Consider the following 19607-nt stretch of genomic DNA (forward strand, 5'->3'; position numbering starts at 1 on the left):
AAATTCAACCCAGGACTGTCTGTCCATCAACACATATGTGTACACCATGTTCATAAAAGCATTAATCATGACAGTCAAGAAGTAGAAACAATCCAGATGTCCATGGATAGATAAATGGATAAGCCAGTTATGGTCTATCCCTACAGTGGAATAGTATGCAGTCATAAAAAGGAATGAAATACCGGCACAGGCTGTGACATGGATGAAGATGTTATGCTAAGGGGAAGAAAATGGATACATACAAATACTGTATGATTCCACTTAGGTAAGGTACCTAGGATGGGTAATTATAGAGACAGACTAGAAGTTACCAGGGCCTGGGGAGAGGGAGTAATGGGGAGTCATTCCTTAATGGTTACAACTTAGAGTGATAATAAGTTTCAGAAATAGTGGCTGTATTGTGAGTTCAAGCCACTGAATTATACTTTAAAATGATAAAAGTGGTAAATTGAATGTATATTCTACAACTAAAAAGAATTGTTTTGGAGGAGCGTCATACCAGATGCCCTGACGGTGGGTTGCCTTTCACCCAAAGCGAAGCCCAAGAGTGGCGGGGTAGGAAGGCAGCTTAGCTGGTAGGTTGCCAAGTGGTTAGACCTGTGGTTTCCAGCACCTGGCTTCCCTCTTTAGCTAAAGGAAATTGAGCTCTCTGAGCATCCATTTTTTTTAAAAATCTGTCAAAGGGGAGTGATAAAGAAGTCAGACATAAAAGACCGCATATGGTAAGAAACTATTTCTATGAAATACCCGGAACAGGTAAATCCCTAGGGACAGAAGGCAGATTATTAGGGGCTGGGGAGTGGGGGGAAGAAAGAACTGCTTATTGGTTAAAGGATATCCTCTGAGCCTTCGAAAGTGTTTTCGAATTAGAATTGGTAGTGTTCCAGCACTGTGAAGGTACTAAATGCCATGGAATTGTTCACTTTAAAATGGTTGATTTCATATTATATGCATTTCTCCTCAATAAAAATGTAAAGAGAATCATAGCAGTAACTTGGTGGTTAAGAATGAAATGGGGGTTGGTCCTCCCTGGTGGCGCAGCGGGTTAAAGCACTGCACTGAGAAGCTAAAAAGCCACTTCCGCATGAGTTCAATTCCCGCCTGCCCCGGAGGAGACCACATGGCGTGGGAGATCTCTCCTGGCCCGCCCGCTGCTCCCCTCAGCAGTGTACTTCGTTGATCTACCTGTTCTGCTCCCCACTCTGTCTCTGGTGAAGCCTCTCACCACCCCTGAGCCTCTGGCCTGTACCCCAGTTCTGTATGTACAAATAAATCTTTAAAAAAAAAAAAAAAGAGAATGAAATGGGGGCCCTCCCTGGTGGTGCAACAGGTTAAAGCATGGCATTATGGGGCTGTCCTGCAGCCACTGCAGCAAGAGTTTGATCCTTGCCCGGCCAGGAAAGTGACCCACATGGCGCAGCAGACCTCTCTTGACCTGCCCGCTGCTCCCCTCAGCAGTGTACTTTGTCAATCTGCTCCCCGCTCTGTCTCTGGTGAATCCTCTCACATAATCTGATTTGCATTTGAAAAGGTCATTGCCCTCGCAAAGGAAAACTGACTTAAGGAAGGCTTTAGTGGGAGGAAGTGGGTCGATACCTGAGACAGCAGAAGTCACCAGCAGAAGTCACCCGGTTAAGAGATCCTGGGGCATGAACCAGGGGTTAGAGGGTATTGAAAGAATGTGGCTTGAGAACTGGACTTGGGGAAAAGACTGGAAGGATTAGGAGTTCAGGAGAGGACATGTTCCAGAAAGCTCCAGGGATTCCAAAGACCTGGCCCCTGAAAAAGGTCAGCTCCCTTGAAGACTTGTACTCAACTTGAGACATATTCTCAGCTGTGTTCAAATGCAAGTGCAAACATAGTGCGATAAGAGGAGGGATGGAAATCAGCCCCTTGGGGTGATCTGGGTTGAATTAAATCCATTGTTACCAGTGGCCGCCTGGGAAACTCTCAACCTTGCCATAGACTGGGTTCAGTGTTTCTGTGCTTGCAAAGAACATGAATCTTCCCAGCACCCTCAACCCCCAAAGGCAAACAGAGGCTCAGAGTTGTGAAATGTCTCACCCAAAGTCACATAGCTGTGAAGGGGCACAGTGGGACTTCAAAGCTGAGGTCTTCTGATTCCACTGTTCCTTTCTTTGCTTTGCCTTCATACAATATCTTATTAAAGTGTACCTAATACATGTAGCTTATTTGAATATGAGCTGAAAAACTGATGATAAAAAGGTAGTAGAAGGTCTCTGAAAATGGTTAGGGTATTAGATTATACTAAGAAATAACTGTTAATTTTGTTAAATGTGATGATGGCATTGTAGTCATGCTTTAAAAAATTCACATTGATGGTCTTGTTCATTAAATGTTTTGGTCAATGCATATTACTAACTTTCATCTAGTTAATGCACAGTAAAAAAATTTTTAGTGTGAAAAAAAATTCCCTCTGGAAGTTTTTTCCTTGGGTCAGAAACTAGGTTAGGGTGTCTGTTTGGGCCACTTCTATCCAACCTACTAGAAGTCCTAAGTAAAGCAATTGGGTAACCAGAAGAAGAGCTAGAAGTTATTTGAACTGGGAAAGGCAGAAGTAAAATTACTTCTGTTTGCGGATGGCATGAGCTTATATGTAGAGAACACTAAAACTGTTAGAATTAATAAAACTATTCAAAGAAGTTTCAAGACACCAAATCAACACATGTATCAGTTGTGTCTTCAAACACTAATAAAGAGCAGTCAGAAAAGGAAATTAAAATGATTCCATTTACAGTAGAGTCAAAGATACTTAGGAATAAACTTAAGATGCCAAAAGAACTACACACACTGCTGAAAGAAATGAAAGAAGACACAAAAGTAGAAAGACATCCGATATTCATAATTTGGGACACTCAGTATTGTTAAGATGCCTATGTGAATCAAAGTGAGCTATAGATGCAATGTAATACCTAGCAAAATCCCAATGGCATTTTGAGTAGAAGTAGAAAAATTCACCCTGAATTTTGTGGAATGTCAAGGGGCCCAGAATAATCAAAACAATTTGGAAAAAGTTGGAAGATTCACAATTCCTGATTGCAATAAACATTACAAAGTTATGGTAATCAAAATACTGAGGTACCAGTAGAGAAAAAGACGTAGGTCAATGAAATAGAACAGAGAGCCCCAAAATATACCCTCTGTTACATGGACAAATGATCTTTGACAAGGGTGTCAAGACCATTCAGTGTGGAAAGAATCAACAAAGGGTACTGAGAAAACTGCATATCCATGTGCTACAGAATGATGTTGCACCCTTAACTTACCCTTAACAAAAATCAGCTTAAAATATTTTTAAGATCAGAAACAATAAAACTCCTAGAAGAAAACCTGGAGAAATATTCATGGCATTGGAATGGGCAATATTTTCTATGTCATGTCATCAACAGCACAGGCAACACAAGCAAAAACAGACAGATGGGGGCCCTCGCTCATGGCACAACGGGTTAAAGCACAACAGTATGAAGCTACCACAGCCACTGCAGCACAAGTTCGATCCCCAGCCAGGGAGCTGACCCACATGGCATGGCAGACCTATCCTGCTTCACCACTGCTCCTGTAAGCAGTATATTTCAATATATCTGCCTGTTCTGCTCCCCACTCTGTCACTGGTGGGTGAATTCTTTCACTGCCCCTGCACCTCTGGCTTGTACCCCAGTTCTGTATGCATAAATAAATGAATCTTTAAAAAAACAACAACAACAAATCCAAATCCATGTAGCTGGTAGGTTCTTGTAAGCATTTTCTAGAAACAGGTACTGGCAGGTATGACCTTGGTGGAGTGTGGGTATACCGTCACCTGAAGGAGCCAAAAAGCTATCCTCAGCTGTTCTTTCCATGGAGAGTGTGTTTTTCCTAGGCTGGAACAGGCTGTACCCACACACTTACGTAGGGATGGGAGGCAGCCCAAGGACACGGTTCCTAGAGAGTAGGGTTCAGCAGGCTGTCCATGGTGGCCTGGTCCACTGCTCTGCCACCTCCAGGGTCCCTGGAGAGGTTCAGATGGTCACATCTAGCCTGAGAGGAGGAGAGGGAGAGGGTTGTGGTCACCACCTGCCACAACCCCCCACCAGGTGGTGTGCCTAAGTCCGAGCACAAATCACGAAGCATACGTGGGAATTTGTCCTTGAGGACAGCTTGCCCTTGTGGAAGGCCTCCAGCTGGCTGGGAGTGTGGGAGAGGAGAGAAGGATATAGGAACTAATCTCCTCCCACCCCAAGGGGCTTTTGGCATTCCTATAGCCATTCCCTGTCTTCCCTATCTGAGAGAGTAATGAGGTATCAGAAGCACTGGATTGCTCACCATGGTACTGCTGTGTGACATGGGGACATGGGGACAGTTGCTTAACCTCTCTGATCCTCAGTCAACTTCTCAGTAAAGTGGACCGTGGCAGTGGACTTACCTCCGAGATTTGTGGCAGGTTCTCGGCATGGGGCCTGGCCGAGGGTTGACATGTGGTAAATGGTCTTTAAAACTGATAGCCTTCAAGGACTTGGTAGCTCCAGCTGCTACTCCTTGCTCAGACCACCACAAGAGGAGCAGATTCTGCTCCTCTGTTTCGTTCTGATTCCAAATAACCTGCCTCAGTGGGACTGAGCGTTTTGCAGGCTATGGCTTCCCTTTTCCTGGCCAGCGTTCACTCATTCTGGGAGCTGAAGAGGCAGAACCTTCTGCCAACCTGATGTGGGGTCCTGGCAGTTTTCACAGCGTCTGCCAGCCTCTGGGCCATCAGCAATCCAGGCTCAGTTCATCCTGAGCAGCACTACCCAGTGGAACCTTCTGGATGTGGGAAACATTCTCTATCATTGCTATTCAATTCAGCAGCCACTAACCACATGTAGATATTGGACCCTTGAAACATGGCCAGTGGGAAAGAATATGGTTTTTCATAGTATTTCATATTAGTGAGTTTAAATAGCCACCTGTACTTAATGGCTACCAGCTTGGAAAGAGGTAGGAACCTCAGACAAATGTGAAGAAACCTCTCACATGAAACAACCTGGGTCGAACGGGAGCAGAGTCAGGTCTGTGCAAATACATCACTTTTCCTTTCTGGGCCTCAGAAACCCATCTGCTTACTAAGTAGGTTAATGCATTAGCTAGGAGACCTACCTGAGGCTCTGGATTTGGAGTGAAACAGGGACACCCTCTCGATGGATTATTTCTTTTTTTAAGATTTATTTTTTATGTATGCACACAGGAACTGAGGTACATACCAGAGGTGTGGGGGTGAAAGGACTCACCAGAGACAGAGTAGGGAGCATAACAGGCAGATCTACAGAAATACACTGCTGAGGGGAGCAGCGGGGAGTCAGGAGAGGTCTGCCGCGCCATGTGGGTCATCTCCCTGGCCGGGAATTGAACTCAGGCCACAGTGGCTGTGGATAGCTTCATAAGTGCTGAGACTGAACCCCTGTGCCACCAGAGAGGCCCATCTATTACTCCTTTCTGGGTGCCTGTACCCAAGAAGAAAGGTGAACAGAGGCCACAGAACTATAGTTAGGGCCACCAATGCTGCCATTCACCCCTGACAGCCTCGCCATGGTGGGTGGAAATGGGTGTGGGCCTGGGGAAGCTATTTCCAGCTTGACCCCTCAATGTCCTCATCTGGTAAGGGGCCAAGAAGTATCCCAGGGCCAGAAGTGACTAGACAGACATGGCTGTGTGGTGAAAATGGCACTTGGTCTTCCAGAGGGGCATGCAGGCCACATCTGACCAGTGCTCCCTCAAAGTCTCAAGGTCATCCACACAGTGAGTCTGAGAAACTGCCCCAGCCAAGAGGGGCCTCAGGAGGTGTGATGAATGAATAGAATGTTCTGTTCTGGCTAGGGCTCCGGGACAGAGAAGGAACATTTGGTAAAAACTAAGGAAATTGGAATACATTACGGGCTTGAGTTTACTGAAATTATTTTTGATCATAAAAATATATCTTATTGGTTTATTCCTCATAATAAATGAGCCACATTGGCCCTCCTTGGCGGTACAAAGAGTTAAGTCTTGGCACTATGAAGCCTTCTGTAGTTACTGCCACCCGAGTTGGATCCCTGGCCAGGGAGCTGACCCAATGGTGCAGCAGATCTCTCTTGACCCGCCTGCTGCTCTCCTCAGCAGTGTATTTCAGTCGATCCGCCTGTTCTGCTCCCCACTCTGTCTCTGGTGAATCCTCTCACCGCCCCCCTCACCTGTACCTCCAGCCTGCACCCTAGCTCTTGTATGCATAAATAAATAAAATAAATCTTTTAAATTAAATAAATGCAAACATTTTTTAAAAGGTTAGTTTTATGCTGGAATTTATCCCCCACAATTGCTATTGCCCTCAATTGTTATACCCCCAATTGTTTATGTTCAAAAAAAAATTGTAAGTATTTGATAACAGCCCCAAAACACTTTTTTATTCTACAATTCATATTCAAGGCCAGGGCCAGCACTCTCTTGCAAACTCCAGAGGCCAGGGGTCTCTTACAACCGAGGTGGGGGTGGGTGGCAGGACTGAAATTTGGGCAAAAAAGCAAGCTTGGGCCTTAGAATCGGACCTCCTGAAGTCTTCGGCATTCTCTGCCATTTGTAGGCTGTGTGGCCTTGGGCAAGTTGTTTAACCTCTCTGAACCTGGTCCCTCATCTAAATGCATGAATGATGAGATCATTCCATAGGTCCCCAACTCAGACCCAGGCATATGAGAAGACATAGAGGCAGCAGTCATTTCTTTCCTGTCTCCTCATCCCAGTCATGACAAGGGGTAGAAAGTTCTTTTCTGCCTACCTCCCTCCAAATATGAAGTTGGGCTGAATGCCAAAGGTAGAAGGAGGGGTCAAAATTCCAAGGCGTCAATTCCAGAAATAATGCCTTTCATCAGGAGACAAATGCACACACTGCTTCCAAATACCTCTTGCTGGCAGAAATTGCATATTGGTCAAGTTTATTCCAGCACAGACTCAAGGCCAACCAGGAGTCAGCTGGGAAAAAAGCAAACACCCCAGCCTTATCTTGGGGCTGTGAGGCATTATAAACAGGCAGGCCTAGGTGGCCTCTGTCCTTTCTCTCCTCCACCTGACAACAGGATGAAGCTCCTTGTGCTAGCTGCTCTGCTCTCAGGTAGGTGTGCCTCTCATGGCCACTTCCTTGTGCTGACAATTTACTCCTTTGGGATGGGGGCCTCAGGTCAGAGCAGACAGCGTTGGCCAGACCTGGAGTCTTTATTCAGGGCTCCCCATGGGGCTGCAGGGCTCTAGTGTGGGGCTTCTCATAATCCCCCCAGCCAGCACCAGCCAGCCTTCAGGTCTGGACTCAGATAACCCCCCTCAAAGACCTAGCATGCCCACCCAAGGTAAGAGAGCCCCACTTCTTGTTCCTGACCCCATTACCTTGAGACAGGGTCTCCCCAGCACCAACTTTTGCAGTTTATATCTCCTGATACATTTCCTTTTTTACGCCCCACCCACACCTAAGCACGGGGTTCATGAGAACAGGGAGAGAGATGTCTGCGCTATTTTATTGAATGAATTCATGGAGTGACACATAGAATTCAAACCCCATATCACTCATCCATCATTCATTCAACATTGATGCTGTCAGAACCTCCAAGGTAGAGGGCTCTGGGTTGAGATTAGGGGCTCAGAGATGAATGAATTCCCTGTCAGAGTTCTAAGCATACACAAGAGCAGTAGCTTTGTGCAGTTCTGGCCTCTGCAGAGATCAGGCTTAGCTGGGTCAGAGAGTGGGAAAACAGGCCAAGGTAGCAGGGTCCTCCTGTCTGGGCAAGCTCCATGCCTCAGTGCGTGGACACAACCTCTGTTGACCACCATGAAGGCTGTTCATAGGGGCTGGCCCTTCCTTTCCCCTGGAGTTTAAGTGGCTCCAGTGTGCACAGCAGACCCAGTAAGAAGGACAAAGCGTGGGCCCTAGAGACAATACTGGTGGCTGATGAAACAGAACCCCAAGTCATTTACTGCCAACTTCCCTGAGGGGTACCTGTCTCCTAGGGTAGAACTCAGCAAATGGGGAAACATTCTTTCAGCCAGAGGCAGAATTTTTTCACTTAGCCAACAGAAGATTAATGAGCACCTACTATGCACCAGGTCCACTCTTTAACTCAATTATTAGTAATTTCATTCATATATTTATGGAGGGGACTATTACATATACTCAGACCCAATGTCAGACTTGGAGAGTTAAAGCCCTGTCCTTGAGTTTATGGGCCTTTGAGAGGGTGTGTTAAATAGATAATGGCTGTCTGCTAGGAAGCAAAGAACACAAAGAAAAATGATAGTAAAGGAGCCACTTGGTTTGGAGCCACAGAAAGGCCCTTTTTGAGGGGGTGGCACTTAAGCCATGATCTCCCACACTTTTGAAAACTGAGATGACGAGTATCCAGGCAGAGGGAACAGCAGGTGCAGGGCCCTTGAGGCAGAAAAGAGGTTGATCTGTCTAATACAAATGGCCACACAGGCCTCCACACTAGCCCTACCTCACCCCACAACCCTACCCAAGCCCCCCATTTTAGAGTTCCAATTTTTCTACCTTCTAACATATCCCACTTCCTAATTTATTATATTTATGGCTTCTTGTTTTCCTCCCACAATAGGACATAAGTTCAATGAGATGACAGATTTTTTTTTTAAGATTTATTGATTTGTGCATACAAGAACTGGGTAAGACCAGAGATGTGGAGGGGTGAGAGAATTCACTAGAGACAGAGTGGGGAACAGGACAGGCAGAACTCTACTGGAATTCACTGCTGAGGGGAGCAGAGGGTGAGACAGGGGAGGTCTGCTTAGCCATGGGGGTCAGCACCCTGGCTGGGGATCCAACTCATGTAGCAGAGGCTGGCAACTGCTTGATAGTCCTGTGTCTAACCCCTGCAGCACCAGGAACACACAGGTAATAGCTTTTTTTTTTAATCTTTCACTGATGTATCTCCAGCTCCCAGGATAGTGACTAACCCATGGTAATTGTTCAATAAATATTCACTGGACAAATTATGGAGATTATTTAACATTATCCCCCTAGGAAATAATATGTTCATACAATAACAATGAGAACTATAAAGAGAAGCACTATTCATAGCAGTCAAATAATGGAAACAATCCAAAGATCCATCAAGTGATGAATGGGCAAACCCACTGTGATCAGTCTCTATAGTGGAATAGTAGACAGCTACAAAAGGCAATGAAGTACTGTTACCTGTTATAACATAAACGAATCTCAAACATGTCATGCTATGTGAAAGAAGGCAGTCACACAGGCCACATATTTATATGAAGTGTTCAGAACAGGGAACTCCACAAGGGACAGAAAGCAGATCAGTGGCTGCCAGAGGGAAGGAGGAAGGTAAAAATGGCCACGGGGTGGAGGAAATTCTTTTGGGAAAGAGGAAAATGTTCTGGAATTAGTGGTGATGGTTGTACAACTCCCAATGCCATCTAACTGTACCCTTTAAGAGGTTAAATGGCAGATTTTGTTAAGTAGATTTTCTCTGAAAAATTTTTAAGTTTTCTTAAAATTTTCCCTGTCACTTCATCAGTTCTTATGTCAGTTGCCTTCAGAGGAGGCAGCCCCTGGGCACATGGGTGGGCACGCCGGGGCACCGGATGGATTTGAACTCTGTGTTTTCTCACAGTGGCCTCTGTGGAGGGCAAGGCCGACTCCCGGTCAGTGCTGCAATTCCGCAAAATGATCAAGTGCGTGATCCCCGACAGTCACCCCGCTTTGGATTTCGCTGACTACGGCTGCTACTGTGGCCTGGGTGGATACGGCACCCCTGTGGATGAACTGGACACGTGAGTGAGGGGTTCGCGGGGAGAGTGGAGAGCCTGCGGGGTGGAGGGAGGGCTCAAGTCAAGGAGCTCACGAGCAGACACAGGAAGGGAGCATGCACTTTCTCTAAGGATAACATATTGCACAGTCACACAAATATGTTCCAAGAGGGCCCTGAGGCGGAACATCGGAGATGCAAAATAGCGGCTGCTGCTGCCTTCTAGTGACAGGACGTTGCAACGCAGGACGTCGCAGCCACGAGTCAAGGGTCTTCTCTAGCTAGCTTCCGTTAAAGTTAACACAGCCTAGCCAGAATACAAGACTGTACTCTTACAATCATTTAAAAAATCGACCACTAAAAACTATAATGGATTCATTCTTTTTAATCTTGAGTGTCATGTCAGCTAAAATATGTCCACCTGTTCCTGAGAGCGCAAATTCATATTGACATGTGCAGGGGCTCCAGGTGGTTACCTGATCTCAGCTCTGTCCTTTCCTTCTCCAGGTGCTGCCAGACACACGACAACTGCTATGAGCAATCCAGGAATGTGGATGGCTGTCGATTCCTCCTGGACAACCCTTACACCAGATCCTACTCATACTCTTGCTCTGGCACAGAGATCACCTGCAACAGCAGTAGGTTTACCCCCTGGTGGGCTGAAAAGCCCTCAGTAGATTCGGGGATGGTCTAATAGTAATGATAGTCACTAGTTAGCTCTGATTTTCTGGGTGCCAGGCAGTGTCTCCTTTTATCCTCACAGTAACCCTATGGGATAGGTACTGTAATGATGCCCACTTTGCAGATGTGGAAACTGAGGTTCGTGGTAGGGTTTGGCTTTTTAGTCCAGGTCTGTATGACACCAAGACCTCTTCTCTTACTGCTATACTTCCTTGTAATTTAATAAAAAATAACTTAGAACAAGCATTTATTAGATTGTTACACATGCCAAGGACTTGGCTAGGCATGTGTAAGACTGGTTATGTCAACCCATTTTACAGGATCTGAGACTCAAAAATCGTCACTTGCCCCAAGTGATGCACATCTTTTAAGTGGTAGGTAGGATGGGTATTTGGACCCAGTTGCTTCTGATTTCAAAGTTTCTGCTGTCCACGACTAAGCCATGCAGCTTAGTGTTTCCCCACCCAGGCAGCCCTGACAGGTGGACAGTGCACATGCCAGACAGTTCCTCTGAATGTTCACTGCCCTACTCTTTGTACTCACAGACAGGCCCACTTTTCAAAACTGTAAGATATGACCATCATTCAACCCCAAAATTGCCAAAAAAAATTGCCCTGGATTCCATCATCCTATGAACTATAGAAATCCCACCATGCTCTGGTCCCCATGTTTGGAATAAGTTTATACTCTTCATTGTGGCCAGGCATGCCCCCACCCCAAGTCCTCTGTTCCTTCTGCATTTTACCACCACAAACCACCTGGACATGTCCAGATGTGCTTCCGATTTCATTTTCTTTCTTTTTAAAAAATTATTTATTTTATTTATTTATACATACAGTAACTGGGGTATAGGCTAGAGGTGCGGGGGGTGGGAGTGAGAGACAGAGTGGGGAGCAGAACTGGTGGATCCACTGAAATACACTGCTGAGGGGATCATTGGACAAGACAGGAGAGGTCTGCTGCACCATGTGGGTCAGCTCCCTGGCTGGGGATCAGACCCATGCTGCAGTGGCTGTGGATACCTCTATAGTGCTGAGACTTAACCCCTTGCACCTCCAGGGAGACCCCCTAAACAGGTGATTTAATGTGATTTAAATATTTTGTGATTTAACACTGAGAAATTGGCTCACTAAACTTGCCTAAGTTGAAATGTACAATCCTTTCAACTTTGAGTATGTGTTTTAGTATTTTCCGTACATTCACAATTGTTTTCCTATGTTATCAAAGATCTGTGGAGTCTGCAAGCTATATGGATTTAGGGGTTCAAACTAGAGAGGATTTTCCAAAAGGCACCTATCACCCCGCCACATAAGACACATGTTGCCCAGTTAAATTAGACTTTCACACAAACAATGTATAATTTTTTAGTCTATGTCCCAAATATTGTATTTGCGATTTATCTGTAACAATGATACTTTTATTTGCTTAGTATGTCCACCTTAAATCTACAATGGCACAGCCACTGGATTATTCCAGTCAATTCTTCCTACCCCTTGTTTGCACAAAGCAGACTCCACCTTAGCTCAGTCAGTTTATTTTGCTCTTTTCCAGGCAAAAACACTCCCTGCCAGGAATTCCTCTGCAACTGTGACCGCACTGCTGCCATCTGCTTTTCCAAGGCCCCATATAACAAAGAACACCATAATCTGGACCTCAAGAAGTACTGTAAGAAGTAAATACTCCTCTGAAAAGAAAAGAGTTCTTCCTAGCTGTCTCATGACCTTCCTATTACACGACCAATAAAGCGCCTACTAAAAGGTTCATGTTTGGAGATTTTTACTGTTGAATATGACTGGGTTGCTTCCTTGTCCTTGTAAGCATCATTCCTTCCAGCCTCAAAAGTTGAATGAGAGGGTATTTCCAGGAAACAAGTATCATGAGACCAAAATAATGATCCTACCACCGTTTACCAATAGTCTACTCTGTGCCAGGACTATGTGTCTCTAAAAGCCTCTGGGTAGTCAGTCCCAGGTTTTGACACTTAACAAATCCTATTGTTCTAAGCTGAGGCTCAAGAGAAGTCACTTGTCCAAAGCTATGTATCTAGTAAGTAGATGCAAGGAAGGGATTCAAAGTAGCAAAGAAGGAATTCCAACCCAGTGAATCTGGATCTGGCAGCAGAACACACATTTTTCACCAATCCCCTTTCCTGTCTGAAGTTCTGGGCTTTTGTCTTCATCTTAGCCAGGTCTTATTCCCTCTTATTTTTCTGCCTCCATTTTCAGTTGTGTTAAACCCTTTTTTTTTCTACAACACTTTTCCTTTCTAAACCCTTGGAAAGACTTCACCGCATATGACAAGGTGATTTTTACGTTATAGTCATCAAACATAATAAGCAATTATAATTTCTATTTCTTGAGCACTAACTGCATATAGCCCTGTGCTAAGGACTTTTCACACCTCATCATGCTAAGTGTTCAGACCAGCCCTGTGAGGTGGATATTTGTTGTCCCATTTTAGGCTGAGGAACTACAGACTAAGAGAAGTTAAGTCACTTGGCTGAAATCACACAGACAGCAGAGTCAGGATTTGACCAGATCTATCTGATGGCAATACCTGAGCTCTGAAGTCATTTGGCCACGTTTCTCCACCAGTATTAATGGTTACTCTGGCACTGAAATTCAGCAGAGAGAGTATGGAGGTGCAAAGAAGGGAACTGAGTTAAGAAAGCAAAGATGAGAGAGGGTTATTTGGCTATGAGGAGTTGCTCCCCCACCCCTCTCTTGCCCCCACTTCAGCTGTAAAGCACTGGAGGCTGAAGGCAACAGTCACTGCTGGGTAGCAGAGAAGCTTCTGTTTGAAAAAGGGAGTGTAAGAAGATTTGTCTTTTGATCTAGCAATTTCCTTTCATTTCATTCAGCTTAATGAATATTTATTAAACACTTGTATAAAATGCTGGGAATACAATGTATTTGGGGCTGGTGGCTAGACAACAACGGATTGTTTATAGCCACCAGCATTTTGATCTTCTCTGATTTTCTCCCCTTACTCTTCAAACTGTCAAATGTTATACATATTATGGCCCAGGCTGTGCCGAGCATTTTGCACAATTATCTTGCTGTCTTCACTATTATGTTCCCCTTTTACAGGCAAGGGAACTGGTTTGAAAAAGTGAGTGAATTGCCAAAGATCATTTATGGTGGCATAGGTGACACTGGAACCCAAATCTGGACAATTTAGGGACGTGCCAACACTGTGAGCTTGCTGAAGGCGCAGTGAGGTGCCTTAATTACCCCTTTTATAATAATATAACCCGCCTAGGACAGTACTTGACATAGGGTCACTCAATGGCTTGAGAGAAACGAAGTGTCCCTCACTAGCACTCAGGATCTTTGGACAGGTAAAACTGGGATTATCTTCAAATTCAACAACCTTAAATTGAATGCACATTCTGTGCGTAGGGTAGGACTGTAAAGGATGCAAAATTAAAATAGACCTGTCCTCAGCCTTCAATGAACTGTAAAAGTCGCAAATGTCTTTCTTCAAGGAAAGAAACTGCAAGCCATTGTTTAGATGCAAGGAAGGTGGGATTTAAGGAGATTATCGCTTATTCCTTTTTTGGCTGACAAGACAGAGAACCATCACACTACACCACAGTCTAAAAGTATTTCCTAACGTAAAAGTCTACTGTTTTCATTATCCCAAGGGCTGGGAGAGAGAACTAACTCCTTTAGCAGTCTTCATGGGCTTCATCTTGGTGCTCATTAACAGGAAGCAGAATTCTGCAAAACTACAACGGTGGCTGGGATGACTGAAATGAATAAATTAATTGGACTGAGAGTAATTACATTCTAGCAGGCACGAACAGTGCCTGACACATCACAAACACTCCTTAAACTTAGTTCAGGAAGTTAAATGGGGCGCCACAGTTGGGCCCCCAGAATAGGCAAAACCACGTGGCCATATTTACCTTTTCATACCACGTGACCCTCCGCGTCTGTCTCTCTCCAAGACGCTATCCTTTGCTCAAGGAATTTCGAAATAGGAAAGGTGACAGGTTACCCTGTGGACACGTGGCTCTTGGTTCTCCTTTTCTATTGGTGAACAGTGGCCCATCCCCCGGCCTACCTCCGTGTAGCCCCGCCCCGTCCCAGGACCCGCCCCTCCGGCCTCCCGCGGCGTGGCTGGCGCCCACGCGTGCGCAATACTGATAACCCTAGCTTGATTGACTTCGGAGTGGTGGCGGGTACGACTCAGCTGGCAGCTTCCTGAGGCCCCCCAGGACGCGCTTCTGAGCTAGGATTCTTTAGGAGGAACGGACGGGACCAATCGAGTGCAAAAAGAGGGCGATTCCACGTGAATGTGGCGTGGTGCCAACTGTCTTGCCGTGCCAGTCCCTCGCGAGGACTCCCCTCCTGACGCCCCTAGTTCCTCTGCCAGTTTCTCCTCCTTTGCTTTTATTCCTGGAGGGATAAGGGGCAGGAAGAAAGGGGTGCAGGGAATCAAAGAGGAACGAGGAGGAGTGGCCAAGGAGAAAGGCAAATAGATGTCGGGCTGACTAGCCCACAGCCTGGGGGGGGGGCCTCAAGTCCTCTTGAATCCTCTCTCCACACTTTCAAGAGTTCGATTCCCCAGCCAGGAAGTTGACCCACATGGCCTGGCAGACCTCTCCTGACAACCCCCCCCCCACGTACCCCCTCCACACACACAGACACACAGCTGTTCCCCTCAGCAGTGTATTTCAATTGATCTGCCTGTTCTGCTCCCCACTCTGTCTCTGGTGAATCCTCTCACCCACCAGACCTCTGTAAGCATAAATAAATAAATCTTAAAAAAATAAGAGAGAAAAGCAAAGGTCTGACCTTCATACTTTTGAATTGTGGTTGCCTATCTGGAATACTCTAGGCCTAGTCATTTTATCATTCCTTGCAAGTTCCTGTGATTTTTTTTTTTATGTATGCGCACAAGAACTTGGGTGTAGGCCAAAAATGTGGGGGCTGAGAGGATTCACCAAAGACAGAAGGGGGAGCAGAACAGGTAGATGTACTGAAATACACTGCTGAGGGGAGCAGCCAGCAAGATAGGAGTGGTCTGCTGGGCTATGTGGGTCAGCTCCCTGGGGATCAAACTCATGCCACACTGGCTAGTTAATAGCTGGATGGCACGGATGCATTTAAACCCTGCTCCACCAGTAAAGCCTCCAAGTCCCTGTAACATTTTTTGGTAAAGAAGAGAATGGTAGGGGAGAACAGCACCTTCTCTATGAGTCTCTTGAGGGCAAGAGGTTGTGTTTTTCTTTTTTTTTTTTAAGACTTATTTATTTACACATATAGAATTGGGGTACAGGCCAGAGGTGCAGGGGCGGTGAGAGGATTCACCAGAGACAGACTAGTGTGCAGAACAGGCTGACTGATGAAGTACACTGATGAGGGGTGCAGTGGACAGGTCATGAAAGGTCTGCTGCACCATGTGGGTCACCTCTGGGGTGGGGATTGAATTCGTGCTGCAGTGGCTTCAGCTTCGTAGTGCTGTGCTTTAACCTGCTGGCCGCCAGGGAGGACCCAAGGTTGTGTTCTTGTAGCCTTAGTACCATCACACAGAGTCAATAATCATGCGTGAGACTGGTGGATAAGAAAGACTTGACTAGATATGGAAACAATCTAAATGCCAAAAACAGCAATCCAAAAAGATAAACTCATGCAATTAGCAGCAACATGGGTGGAGCTAGAAAAGATTATGCTCAATGAAACAAGTCGGAAAAAGAAAAATATCGGATGATTTCACTTGTAAGAATACAGGAAAACTAAACAAAGGGTAAAAAAAAGGCAAAATTTGCAGGCAAACTATAGATCTGAGGCATACAGCAGGGACGGAGACAGAGCGCTGTCAAGATAGGGGAGGGAAAAGCACAAGGGACTATTGGGATGGTTCACAGGTGCTGTGATAAGGGGGAAATGATGGGGGTACACCGGAGGGGAGAAATCAAATACAGCACAAAAATGAACAACAATGTAAGAAAAGTTTAATCAAAATGAACAATGTAAGAAAGTTTAAAAATTTAATTTAAAAAATAGCTTAAGAGTCAAAGGACCCACATTAGAACACAATTGATACTGACTGGGTAACGGAGCAGATCTGATTCCAAGCACCTTGGGAGTCTTGTCTGCAAAAAAAAAGCCGGAGATACTCGACTTACACCTCGTCGGAGAAATGACTAGTTGCAAACCTATCATGGCATAGGTGAAAAGGACTCTGTGTTGTCAAGATCTTGCACTGTCCCAGTGAACTGAAATTTGCTTCCTAGGCAGGTGCAGGATGAACTCATATTGCTTGTCCTAATTTTAGACAAAAAGACTTCCTGAAATAGGATGTGATTCTCCTCTCTGTGTCACTTTGTCAGTGAGATTGCCCAGAGAAAGCTTTAAGCTGGTACAATGTTTCTTTCTAGTTAAAGCAATAATCAAACAAGTCTTGCTGCTTTCCTCAGAGGAAACAAATCAACCTCAGAACCCATTGGGGAACTCACTGTTCCCTCTCTACAGACCAGGTTCAAAGCAGGTGTCTCATTCCTGCAGCTGAAATCAAGCAAAGATCCTTAGAGAACCGTGTCAGAAAGCCGCTTTCTCTTTTAGTTTATGAAAAAAAAAGAATATAAACATACATATCATACACATACAATGTAAACAAACCCACATATTTGGTGTACTATTAAGTGATTCCTTTATTCCTTGATCAATAAAAATTTTTCAGATGAATGCTCATCTTTTCTATATAAAAATGCAATTAAGGACATTTTCCAAATTATAAATTAAGCCATTTCCTTTATCCTTTCTCCCCACATGAGTGAGAACCCCAGGAGCACTTCAGCAGGGGCGCTGGCTTACATATTTCCCAGCCATTTCTTCTACCTGGTGAGATAAAAAGGAAGTGAAAGAATTTATCCCATCAGGAGAAGCTGCTATTTGAAAGCCTTTGGGAAGGGGGCTAGGGGGTGACAAGCTAATCAACTTGAAGATTTTAAGTATCCACTCCCCCATATAATGACAAAAATACCTTCCCCCTGCCCCCCAGTGAAGAGGACTTTATACCAGAACACTAAACCTAGTTTAGCTCAGTGGTAGACTTGATTATGGGTGACTGGTACTACTTTCTTGCCACTTATCTGTGTCATCTAAACTTTCTGCAATAAATAAATATTCTTCTAGTAATAAGAAACGAAAAAAAAAAGCTTTCTTTTATGATGACAGGTATAAACTAGATTTTTTGTGGGGACCATTTCACAATATAAACAAATATTGAATCATCTTATAAGACTGAAACTAAAGTTTTAGGTTAAAAAAAAGGTCAGAAATCTATGTTTAGAAGTGGTGGTGCCAAGAATGATTCTTGGGGGCTCATAGCATCTGTTCTGTCATCTTGGTGCTCTAGATCTTTATCAAGCTGTCCATTTAGGATATGGCATTTCTCCATACGTATAGGACACTTCAATTTAAGGTTTTTTAAAAAATTTCCTTTCCTTTTATTAAATTTTTTTTTTACATTTGTAGAAGAACTGGGGTGTGGGTCAGAGGTACAGTGGGTAAGGGGATTCAGCAGAGACAGAGTGGGGAACAGAACAGGCAGATTCACTGAAATGCACTGCTGAGGGGAGCAGCGGGTGAGACAGGAGAGGTCTGCTGTGCCATGTGGGTCAGCTCCCTGGCTGGGATCAAACTCAGGCCACAGTGCTGATATTGCTGAAACTTAACCTCTGGGCCCCAGGGAAGGCCAGTTTCAACCTGCCATGTGGGTTACCTCCAGGGCCAGGGATTGAACTCGTGCTGAAGTGGCTTTAGCTTCTTATCGATGCATTTACCCACTGCGCCACCAGGGAGGGCCAACAGTTTAGGCTTTTTAACAGTGCTTGCACCAGAACTCTCATTCATTGCTGGCAGGAAAAGTACAGCCTCTCTGAAAGACTGTTTGGTAGTTTCTTACAAAACTCAGCGTGCTTTTAGCTCACATACCAGCAAATCTTACTCCTTGGTTTTTACCCAAATGAGCTTGTGAAAACACATATACACAAAACCCTGCACACATGTTTATAGCAGCTCTATTCATAATGCCAAAAACTTGGGGCAAAATAAGATGTCTCTCCAGAGGTGAGTGATGAATACCATGTGTGTAGACAGGGTTGTGGGGGCACAAGAACCCCGGCTTTCTGTTCCATTTTGCTGTGAATCTAAAACTGCTCTTTAAAAGTTTGTTTAAAATGTAGCTGGTTGGCTTCCTTGCAATATACTAAAATTCTCGAATGATACACACAAAGTGAGTGAACTATATGTGATGTGAATTATCGCTTAATAAAGCTGTGTAGTTTTTTTTTAATTGATGGTACTCACACACTGAAATAGATATAAAGTGCTGAGGCATGTGGCAATCTGGATGATCCTTGAAAACATGATGTGGGTCTCCCTGGTGGCCTAGGGGTGGGTCTCAGAACTATTACCTCTGCAGGAGGAAGCTGACCCATGTGGTGCAGCAGACCTCTCCTGTCTCACCTGCTGCACCCCTCAGCAGTGTATTTCAGTAGATCTGCCTGTGCTCTCCCCACTCTGCCTCTGGTGAATCCTCTCATCCCCTGCACCTCTGGCTTATACCCCAGTTCTTCTACACAAAAATAAATTAAATTAAAACAAACATGATGTGGTACAGCCAGACCCAAAAAGCCACATACTCTATGGAAATTGTAGAACAGGCCAACCAGAAAGACTAAGTGTTGCCAGGGACTGAGTAAAAGGGTCAGGAGAATTATTTAATGGGTTCCAGGTCTCTTCCCAAGATGACAATGTTCTGTTGTTAGACAGCAGTGATTCATGCACAACTTTGTGAGTACCCTATAAAGTTAACTATATACTTTTAAAGGGTGAACTTTATGGTAAGTGAATTGTATGTCAATAAAACTGTTAGTGGGGGCCCTCCTTGGTGGCACAATGGGTTAAAGCGCAGCACTACGAAGCTAGCCACAGCCGCTTCAGCTCAAGTTCAATCCCGGCCTGGAAGGTGACCCACATGATGCAGCAGACCTCTCCTGTCTCATCTGCTGCTCCCCTCAGCAATGCACTTCCACAATCTGCCTGTTCTGCTCCCCATTCTGACTCTGAGTCCTCTCATTGCCTCTGCATCTCTGGACTACACACCAGTTCTGAATGTATAAATAAATAAATCTTTTTT

The 19607-nt window shown here is 44.9% G+C and overlaps 2 protein-coding genes across 4 annotated transcripts in view; one reads left to right on the top strand and one right to left on the bottom strand.

Moving 5' to 3' along the window:
• Positions 1 to 19607, bottom strand: part of SIRT4 (sirtuin 4) — a 35415-nt gene that overhangs the window by 10610 nt on the left and 5198 nt on the right. Inside the window, exon 5 of one of the 3 annotated variants that reach the window (XM_012731199.1) lies at positions 16514 to 16557. The exons of 1 other annotated variant lie outside the window; for it this stretch is intronic. The gene's annotated coding sequence lies outside the window, so the exon portion shown is untranslated. Of the gene's footprint in view, positions 1 to 16513; positions 16558 to 17092; positions 17303 to 19607 lie in introns of those variants that run through there. One more of the 3 variants, XM_004690986.2, reaches the window with a different exon arrangement.
• PLA2G1B (phospholipase A2, group IB (pancreas)) lies at positions 7081 to 12130 on the top strand. The gene is made up of 4 exons (XM_004690691.1): positions 7081 to 7114; positions 9639 to 9798; positions 10281 to 10408; positions 12006 to 12130. The coding sequence occupies exons 1-4, from the start codon at positions 7081 to 7083 to the stop codon at positions 12128 to 12130; spliced, it is 447 nt and encodes a 148-aa protein (XP_004690748.1).

The sequence above is a fragment of the Condylura cristata genome, unplaced genomic scaffold (assembly GCF_000260355.1).
Source record: "Condylura cristata isolate star-nosed mole 26May11 unplaced genomic scaffold, ConCri1.0 scaffold00029, whole genome shotgun sequence".
Classification (NCBI taxonomy): domain Eukaryota; kingdom Metazoa; phylum Chordata; class Mammalia; order Eulipotyphla; family Talpidae; genus Condylura; species Condylura cristata.

Excerpts from the sequence above, each read along its gene's own strand:
- PLA2G1B (XM_004690691.1), top strand. The coding sequence starts at position 7,081 with ATGAAGCTCCTTGTGCTAGCTGCTCTGCTCTCAG. Across the intron at positions 7,115-9,638 it reads GCTAGCTGCTCTGCTCTCAG|TGGCCTCTGTGGAGGGCAAG; the intron begins GTAGGTGTGCCT and ends GTTTTCTCACAG. Across the intron at positions 10,409-12,005 it reads CACAGAGATCACCTGCAACA|GCAAAAACACTCCCTGCCAG; the intron begins GCAGTAGGTTTA and ends GCTCTTTTCCAG.